Source organism: Babylonia areolata, chromosome 34 (assembly GCF_041734735.1).
Source record: "Babylonia areolata isolate BAREFJ2019XMU chromosome 34, ASM4173473v1, whole genome shotgun sequence".
Taxonomy (NCBI): Eukaryota; Metazoa; Mollusca; class Gastropoda; order Neogastropoda; family Buccinidae; genus Babylonia; species Babylonia areolata.
Window position 1 is genome coordinate 8,894,088 of NC_134909.1, and position 9,999 is coordinate 8,904,086.

The following is a 9,999-nucleotide window of genomic DNA, read 5'->3' on the forward strand; positions in this document are numbered from 1 at the left end:
TCTGCACATATATTATGTTGACCTGGAAGAACGGAAAAATCTCCACCCTTTACCCACCAGGCGCCGTTTCCGAGATTCGAACCTGGGATCCTCAGATTGAAAGTCCATCGGCTGTTGTACCCGTCTGGTTGGAAAGTTATTGTTGATGTGTAATTGCCTGCTTGCTCGTGTGGGGACTTTTGTTATTTGTTCACTTTTTGACATCACTCTTTTTGTTTTATTATAATGTGTGTCAGAGACGTTGATGTACAATGTTTCTGTACCCGCAGGCACGGTACATGAAATACACTTCTAGTCTGTGCCCTTTCATGCCCTGCTGTCATGGTGACCTCAGTTTCGATACCCTTCCACTTTCGTGCTTGGGTGAGTCATGTCATGGTGCTCAGTGTCAGCAGATTCATGGGGGACTGCCGTTGGAGGGACGTGGTGGCAGTCTCCACTCTGGGGAGGGACGCTCACTCAGTCTGGCTCTGCGACTAAGCCATTCTTGTCGTCAGTAAGGGTCTTAGTAGGTGGTGTCCTGAGTAAGTTAAATCAGAACAGACACCACTGAACACCACCGAAGTGACTCGATCAGCAGTAGTGCAGGGTCTCCTCTGGTGTGTGGCCTCCTGGCGACCTAACATCGCTGGTTCCCTGTGGACTGCCGACGCTGGGAATGTGATGGACGAACCCGGGTGTGGCCGTGTATGGGTGACTCGGAATAAGCCGCGTGGGAGTAATGCCACTGAAACGGGGCAGTTGACGGGGCAGCAAAAAACCCAAAAAAAAACAAAAAAAAAACTTCTTGCCTTGCCTTGTCACTGCGCTAAGACAAATCCATAAATGTACGCTACACCACGTTTTTCTAAGCGGATGCCTAACCGGCAGCAGCTTAATCCAACGCGCTTTTCAGGCTTTGAATGCATGGCATATTTGTTTGTGTACTACCCATTTGAGTGGAGAGTTCTTCCAACGGAACACCTGCCGGAGAAGCTACGCTTTTGTTTCCAACCCAACACACTTAGTCAGGCCTTGAGTGTATAATATATATGCATGTATCTATCAAAGCGGACGTCTTTTACAAACTTTTCCCCAGAGGACAAACACCTATTGAGCCATGGGTTCCGTTTTTTCAATGCTGCACACGGGACCTCGGTTTGTCTCATCTGAAAGACTAGACGCTCAGTTTGATTTTCCAGTCAAACCTTGAGAGAAAGGGCGAGACTGAGACTGGGTTCAGTGTGTGTGTGTGTGTGTGTGTGTGTGTGTGTGAGAGCAAACAACAACGAAGCGACTGTTGACGGACTTTTCGTTTCTCCTACGTTTCTCAGGGAAACCATCCGCTTCGGATCTGACCTTGAACCCACCAGGACATTCAATGACCTTGACCTCGGGGGAGTCAGCGAGAGTCACGTGCACTGCTCACTGTCGCCCAGACTGTTCCGTGGTGTGGAAGAAGGTAGACAGTCACTTATTTTAAAAACAACAACAACAAACAACAAACAAACAAACCAACCCCCCAAAAAAACAAAAAAAAACAAAAAAACAAAAACAAAACAAACAACACAAACAACAGTTGTCGAAAACACAGTGCTGTGTTGTGTTTGTGTATGTGCTGTGTTGTTATTGTGGTTGCTGTTGTAGTGATAATTGTTGTGGTTGTGGTATTGTGGTGTTATTGTGGGGTCGATGTCGATGTCTGTGTTGTGTTGTGTCTGTGTTGTTATTGTGGTTGTTGTTGTAGTGATTATTGTTGTGGTTGTGGTATTGTCGTGTCGATGTCGGTGTTGTGTTGTGTTGTGTTGTGTTGTGTTGTGTCTGTGTTGTTATTGTGGTTGCTGTTGTAGTGATTATTGTTGTGGTTGTGGTATTGTGGTGTTATTGTGGGGTCGATGTCGATGTCTGTGTTATGTTGTGTCTGTGTTGTGCCATGCTTTGCTTTACTTTGGTTTGCTGTGCTGTGTTGTGTTGTGCTTCGCTGAGTTGTGTTGTGCTTTGCTTTGCTTTGCTGTGTTTTGCTGTGCTGTGCTGTGTCGTGCTGTGTTCTGTTGTGCTGTGCTTTACTGTATTGTGTCGTGTTGTGCTGAGCTGTGCTGTACTCTGTTTTGTTATGTTGTGCTGTGCTATGCTGCGCTGTGTTGCGTTGCGTTGTATTGTGTTGCGCTTTTCTGTTGTATGTTGTGCTGTGTTTTGCTGTGTTGTGTTGTGCTGTGCTGTATTGTACTATTGTGCTGTGTTGCGTTGCGTTGCGTTGTATTCTTCTTTACGGTATGCACACACACACACACACACACACACACACACACACACACACACACACAACCACCACTCCTATCTCCACCATTCCTCTAACATATGTATGTTACACTAGCTTTTTACTATGTGAGTTACACCCCTTGTTCTCTCTGTCTCTCTCTCTCTCTCTCTCTCTCTCTCTCTCTCTCTATATATATATATATATATATATAAGAAAGTGAAAAAAAAGAATGTGTCAAAGTAGGTTGTCGCTGTTTAAAAAAATACAAAACAAAACAAAGCAAAACAAAAAACAAAAAAAAAATCAAACAAACAAACAAACAAACAAAACACACAAAAAAAAAAAAAAAAAAGAAAAAGAAAAACGTCTCCAGCATGGCTTTTCAACGCAAACAATATCACCCATAACTTTTGAACCCAATACTCTCTCTCTCCTGACTGTAAGTATATGATTATAAGTCGTGTCCAAATTTAACCAGCAGAACAGCAGGGGAGGTAACTACTGTCCCCAACTATCAAGGCTAGAACTTGATCATAGTGGAGATTGTCTTGCCTGAGTTACATCCCCACCCACTCTCTCGGCCAAGAGGGGATTTAGGGCATTCGGGGATGGGAATGGTTCCAGGCAAAGGCCAACTAGCCCCCCCCCCCCCCCCCCGCCGCCCCCCGCCCCCTCCCCCCATTCCCCCCAAAGGCTGCAGCACTAAGAGCCAGTACAGTCTCACCACCACGTTTGACAGTCGATGTCCACAAAAGACTAATCTGTAAATGACTGTAGATGACAGCTCTCACTTTGCTGACTATATGATACATAACAAATCCCCCCCCCCCCACCCCCCCCCTACCACCCTCCACCCCCCCCCCCCCCCACCCCGCCGCACCCCCAACCCCCCTCCACCTACACACACACACGACAGGTGACGTCGGACCAGCACAGCATGACGGTCGGTGCAGAGGGCAGGCTCGAACTCAGGCAAGTGGGACCACAACACCAAGGCCTGTACCGCTGCCTGGCTGACAACGACCACGGGTCCGCGTTCGTCACTCTGTCTCTCAGCGTGCGAGGTGAGCTTGGGGGTGGGGGTGGGGGTGGGGGGGGCATGGGGGGCTTGGGGGGATTGGGGGGGGAGGTTGGGGGGCTGGGGCTTGGGGGGGGGGGCTTGGGGGTGGAGGGTTGGCGGTTGTTGGGGGGCTTGGAGGTGGAGGGTTGGGGGGTGGAAGGATGGGGGTAGGGGTTTGGGGGCTAGGAGTGGGGGGCTGGGGGTTGGGGGGACGGGAGGTGGGGTGGGGGTTGGGGGGGGGGGCTTGGGGTGGTTTGGGGGCTGGGGGTTGGGGTGGATGGGGGGGGGGGCTTGGCGGTGGGGGTTGGGGTGGATGGGGGGGGGGGGTTTGGCGGTGGGGGGTGGGGGTGGGCTTTGGGTTGGGGGTGGGAGGCTTAGGTGTTGGGGCGGGGTGGGGGGTGGGGGAATAGAGTTGGTTGGAGATGAGGGTCGGGTGGTGGTGGTGGTGGTGGTGTGTGTGTGAGTGTGTGTGTGTGTGTGTGTGTGTGTGTGTGTGTGTGTGTGTGTGATTAACTGAGAGAGATGGGGGGAGAGAGATGTTTGCATTGTATTATTAGTATGATCGTTATTATTATCGTTGCTGAAGCAGCAGCAGTAGCAGCAGTAGAAGTAGTATCAGCACAATAAATGATATTTGTGCGGGTGTGTTGCTGGTGATGAAAAAGAAGATGATGATGATGACGATACTGATGCTGACGAAACAAGTCATCGTCCTCCTCCTCCTCCTCCTCCTCCTCATCACCATCTTCTTCTTCTTCACCACCATCAACACACTAACACTAATAATAGTTATTATGCCGATAAATAAATAAATAGATATATAGATAAATAAACAAATAAATAAACAAATAAATGAATAAGTAAATATATAAATAAGTAAATAGATAGATAAATAAATAAATAAATAGGTAGATAAATAAACAGATAAGTAAATGAATTAATAAGTAAATAAATAAACAGATAAATAAATGAATAAGTAAATGAACAAATAGATAAATTGATAGATACATAAATAAATAGATAAGTAAACAGATAAATAGATAGATAAATAAACAAACAAATAAATAAATAAACAGATAAATAAATAAATAAATAAATCACCCACCCACAGATCCTCCAACGCCCTGGTACCGCGACAAAGGGTACGTCATCATGGTGGTCGCCATTCCAACCGCAGTGCTGTCCCTTGGCATGGTGGGCGTGGCTGTCGTGGTGTACAGGTGGCGCAAGAGGACACAGCCTTTTGTCTGGACCCACAGTCGTGTGACGCAAGGTCAGTACGTGCTTCGCGTTTGTTTGTGTATTGTCTTGTGTTGTATTGTCACAGATAGATTCATGAGCATCCTCCCCCCCACCACACCACCACACCACCACCCTCCCCCCATCCCCCATCCCCCATCTGGATGACAACGATGGTCATCATCGATCTCGATGGACACACCACCACCACCATTGTCTTGTATTGTGTTGTGTTGTGTTGTCTTGTGTTGTGTTGTGTTGTGTTGTCTTGTGTTGTGTTGTCTTGTGTTGTCTTGTGTTGTATTGTATTGTATTGTATAGTATTGTCGTGTCACGCAAGGTCACTATGTGCTTCGTGTTTGTGTATTGTCTTGTGTTGTATTGTTTTGTATTGTGTTGTGTTGTGTTGTCTTATATTGCATTGTGTTGTCCTGTGTTCTCTTGTGTTGTCTTGTCTTGTATTGTATTGTATTGTATTGTGTTGTGTTGTGTTGTGTTGTGTTGTATTGTATTGTATTGTCGTGTCACAGTCGTGTGACGCAAGGTCAGTATGTGCTTCGCGTTTGTTTGTGTATTGTCTTGTGTTGTATTGTCTTGTATTGTGTTGTGTTGTGTTCTCTTGTGTTGTATTGTCTTGTGTTGTGTTGTCTTGTCTTGTATTGTGTTGTATTGTGTTGTGTTGTCTTGTGTTGTGTTGTGTTGTCTTGTATTGTGTTGTCTTGTGTTGTCTTGTGTTGTATTGTATTGTATTGTATTGTATTGTATTGTATTGTATAGTATTGTCGTGTCACGCAAGGTCACTATGTGCTTCGTGTTTGTGTATTGTCTTGTGTTGTATTGTTTTGTATTGTGTTGTGTTGTGTTGTGTTGTCTTATATTGCATTGTGTTGTCCTGTGTTCTCTTGTGTTGTCTTGTCTTGTATTGTATTGTGTTGTGTTGTATTGTATTGTCGTGTCACAGTCGTGTGACGCAAGGTCAGTATGTGCTTCGTGTTTGTTTGTGTATTGTCTTGTGTTGTATTGTCTTGTATTGTGTTTTGTGTTGTGTTGTGTTGTGTTGTATTGTGTTGTGTTGTGTTGTGTTGTGTTGTGTTGTATTGTCTTGTCTTGTCTTGTCTTGTATTGTGTTGTGTTGTGTTGTATTGTATTGTCGTGTCACAGTCGTGTCACGCAAGGTCGGTATGTGCTTCGTGTTTCTTTGTGTATTGTCTTGTGTTGTATTGTATTGTATTGTGTTCTCTTGTGTTGTATTGTCTTGTATTGTGTTGTGTTGTATTGTGTTGCGTTGTGTTGTATTGTCATGTCACAGTCGTGTCACGCAAGGTCGGTTGTGAATTGTATTGTATTGTGTTGTATTGTATTGTGTTGTATTGAATTGTCTTGTGTCGTACTGCATTGTATTGTGTTGTCTTATGTTGTGTTGTGTTGTATTGTATTGCGTTGTATTGTCTTGTCTTGTATTGTATTGTGTTGTATCGTATCGTATCACTATTTTTTGTCACAAAAGATTGTGTGAAATTCAGGCTGCTCTCCCCAGGGAGAGTGCGTCGCTACACTGAGAGCCCCACCCATTTTTTGTGTATTTTTTCCTGCTTGCATTAAAGAAAAAAACCACAAAAAAAACTACTTTCCTATCGAAGTGGATTTTTCTATATAATTTTGCCAGGGACAACCCTTTTGTAGCCGTGGGTTCTTTTACGTGCGCTAGGTGCATGCTGCACACGGGACCTCGGTTTATCGTCTCATCCGAATGGCTAGCGTCCAGACCACCACTCAAGCTCTAGTGGTGGGGGAGAAAATACTGGCAACTGTGCCGAGATTCGAACCAGTTGGCCTTTGGGGAACCATGCCAACGCCGACTGTCCTAAAACCCTCTTGGCCGAGAGAGTGGGGATGTAACGTGGGCAAGTCACTCTCCGCTGCAATCAAAGTCCAGCCCAGGTAGACGGTACAGCAGTTGTCTCCCCTGATGTTCTGATGGACATAGTCGAACACGACTATCATACATACATATTGATTGATTGATTGATTCGTTTATTCATTTATTTATTTATTCATTCATTCATTTGTTGACTTGTTTATCGACTATTGTCGTAAATTTGTGCTTGAGTGTTTGGTTGGCTGACTGTAAACAGGCGTGCATGTAATTTTTTTTTCTTTTTATTCTTTTTCATTTTCATGTTTAAATGCGTGCTTTTAAACGTCGGTATTTACATTGTACAGCACAACTGAGTATGTTTCACATGGAAAGGCGCTTTATGCATTAAATTATTATTATTACTACTATTACTATTATTACTATTATTATTATTATTGTTATCATTACTTGGTGGGGTTATAAAAACAAAAATGATAATACACGTGAAAATGCTACATGTCTGTATGAGTGTGTATTTGTGTGTGTGACTGAAAATTGATTGTATGACACAGGAAACGAATGATGAGCGCCAACTGGCAACTTTCAGTCGGCTCTTCCCAGGGTAGGCAGACAGCCTATTGAGCAAATGACTCTGTGATTGTAAAGAGCTTAAAGCTTGATCTCTGACCAATGTTAAGCGCTATATACGTATCCGTATCATCATAATATTATCATCATTATATTGACTGCCGTGCACCGCTGTACGTCAGAAACTCAGCAACATTTCAGTCCATGTTTCAGTTTCTCAGGAAGGCGTCACTGCGTTCGGAAAACTCCATATGCGCTACACCATATCTGGTAGGCAGGTGCCTGACCAGAAGCATAACTCAACGCGAGTAGTCAGACTTGAAGTACACGCAAATATGTATTAACCCTTTCACCGCCAAGCTCGCATTTATGCACAGGCGTGGTAGAGGACCCATGTCACTGAAAGGTGACCATTGATTGGTCTGTTATCCATGAACCTACCGCTCTTAATGTTCGGTGGTAGGATAGGCAATATTTTCTATACATCGCAGGGGGAATCCCCAGCTATTCTTAGCCACTGTCTTTTCTGTGTTTATACCACAGGGGAATTTTTTTACTCTAAATTGACTGGTGATGAAAGGGTTAATTTGCGTACCTATCTGGGAGGGTTTCATTTACAGATTTTTTTTTCACCCAGAGGACAACACTGTCGTTACTATGGGTTCTTTTTTTCCAGTGCGCCAAGCGCGCGCTTGCACAGGGGACCTCAGTTTAACGTCTCATGCGAACGACATGACGCTCAGTTCGATTTTCCAGTCAAACTTGGGAGAAAGGGCGAGAGCGGGATTCGAACCTAGACCCTCACGGATTCTGTATTGGCAGACGAGCATCTACTACTTCTTCTTCTTCTTCTTCTTCTTCTGCGTTCGTGGGCTGCAACTCCCACCTTCACTCGTATGTTCACGAGTGGGCTTTTTACGTGTATGCCCGTTTTTATCCCGCCATGTAGGCAGCCATACTCCGCTTTCGGGGTATGCTGGGTATGTTCTTGTTTCCATAACCCACCGAGCGCTGACATGGATTACAGGATCTTTAACGCGCGTATTTGATCTTTAGCTTGCGTATACACACGAAGGGGGTTTCAGGCACTGGGCAAGTCTGCACATATGTTGACCTGGGAGATCAGGAAAAAATCTCCATCCTTTACCCACCACTGAGGCGCCGTCACCGAGATTCGAACCCTGGACCCTCAGATTGAAAGTCCAACGCTTTAACTACTCTGCTGTTGCGACGATTATCTTAACTGAGCATTCTGTCACCTTCCTCTTACATTTCACTGTGCTCACAAGTAGACCACTGTGCAAGGTCCCAAATGGTCCCTAACTGTTTGTGAACCTTGTATGTATACTGACCTGCATACTGTCAACAACTGTCGATCTTTTCAACTCTTTCGTTTTGCTTGTTCCAATTTTTCAGATGCTGTTCCCTTGTCTGCCATTGAAAATCGGTATGCAGAGACGTGAATGTGAGTGAGTGTGTATGTGTGTGTATGAGAGTGAGTGAGTGAGTGAGTGAGTGAGTGAGTGAGTGTGTGTGTGTGTGTGTGTGTGTGTGTGTGTGTGTGTGTGTGTGTGAAAGAGAGAGAGAGAGAGAGAGAGAGAGAGAGAGAGAATGTGTGTGTGGTGTGTGTGTGTGTGTGGGGGGGGGGGGGGGGGCGAGGGGGGGGGGGGGGGGGGGGCGAGGGGGGGGGGGGGTTGTGTGTGCGTGTGTGTAGGTGTGTCTGTGTTTACCTGTGTGTACCTGTGTCTGTGCGTATATATAGGAGCCAGACTTAAACACATTGTAAGTTGTATACCCTCTTTCTTTTTCTTTTTTTCTTTTTTTTTTTTTAATCACGGTTAAAGCAACTTTAATGTGAATACAATTTCAATAATAACAAAAAAGATAATCAAAGACATCTTCAAACGACCTTTCTGGTTGTAAACATAAGGCTTTAAAGCCTCATATTAAAAAAAAAAGTATACGTGTATATTTGACAGTTTTTTCCGCACAGAGGCATGTGACGGACGTGCTTACTATGATTATTCCCTTTTGAATTCTTTTATTCAATATCATTCTGTAAAGTGATGGGATAACTGACCTTGACATCGATACGCTGTAGTGAGCATAATAGTGTACGAAATTCGGAAAGAGGTCCGAATACTTTTTTTTTCTTTGGCGCATTCTTATAGTTTTGAGCAGCCAGCTGTAGTAATCCTGTCTTTGCTTCATGATTCGTTATCCAACAAAGTGTTACTCTTGTAAACAGATGTAGATAGTTGATAGTTCATTTGACTCGTAAATTTTGGTTGATTGATATGAACAATCATTTAGTGCCTAGACAATCTGCCGATTTTTTTTTTTTTTGTTTGTTTTGTTTTGTTTTGTTTTTGGTTTTGGTTTTGTTTTGTTTTTTGTTGCTTTTTTTGTATATCATATTTTGACATGAGTTTACGTCGAAGACTATGCTCTATGGTTTTGTTTTGTAGTTGAATTTGTTGATTCGTTTCGTTATATTTTGATCTGCTGATCTTTTTGAGTGTTATTATAATTTGGCATGAGTTTTATGTCAAAAACTGTGTTTTGTTTGTAGTCGAATTTGTTGCATGTTTGGGTATTGTTTGTTTGTTTTTGTTTGTTTGTGTGTTGTTGTTTTTTTGTTTTTTTTCGTTTTATCTATCAATTCTTTTGTTTTAACCCTTTTTTTTCAGACCCAGTTGGTCTTCCTGCTGAAGTGTCAACGTGTCAACACAAAAATCAAATCGGTCATCGCTTGAACTCTCACTCACTCTCCGCCCTCCCCACCCCCCGCCCCCCACCTACCCCCTTCCTTGAATTTAAATCATACAGGTACAAGTTACACCAAAGTTTCGATTCGATGTGTCAGACATTCCTGTCCTTCGTAATAGGTATATATATATATATATATATATATATATATATATATATATATATATATATATATATATATATATAATGTTCGTTGGTAGGATAGGCAATATATATATATATATATATATATATATATATATATAT

At 43.5% G+C, this 9,999-nt stretch overlaps 1 protein-coding gene across 2 annotated transcripts in view; it reads left to right on the forward strand.

The window, feature by feature from the left end:
- The window catches only part of LOC143277608 (uncharacterized), a 13,783-nt gene extending 4,006 nt beyond the window's left edge, over positions 1 to 9,777 (forward strand). The window contains exons 5-9 of one of the 2 annotated variants that reach the window (XM_076582485.1): positions 1,314 to 1,441; positions 3,156 to 3,303; positions 4,411 to 4,572; positions 8,401 to 8,431; positions 9,675 to 9,777. In XM_076582485.1, coding sequence (XP_076438600.1) covers positions 1,314 to 1,441; positions 3,156 to 3,303; positions 4,411 to 4,572; positions 8,401 to 8,431; positions 9,675 to 9,696 — 491 coding nt within the window. In that variant the 3' untranslated portion in view covers positions 9,697 to 9,777. Of the gene's footprint in view, positions 1 to 1,313; positions 1,442 to 3,155; positions 3,304 to 4,410; positions 4,573 to 8,400; positions 8,450 to 9,674 lie in introns of both variants that reach the window. The other variant, XM_076582486.1, reaches the window with a different exon arrangement.
- The last annotated feature ends 222 nt before the right edge of the window (positions 9,778 to 9,999 follow it).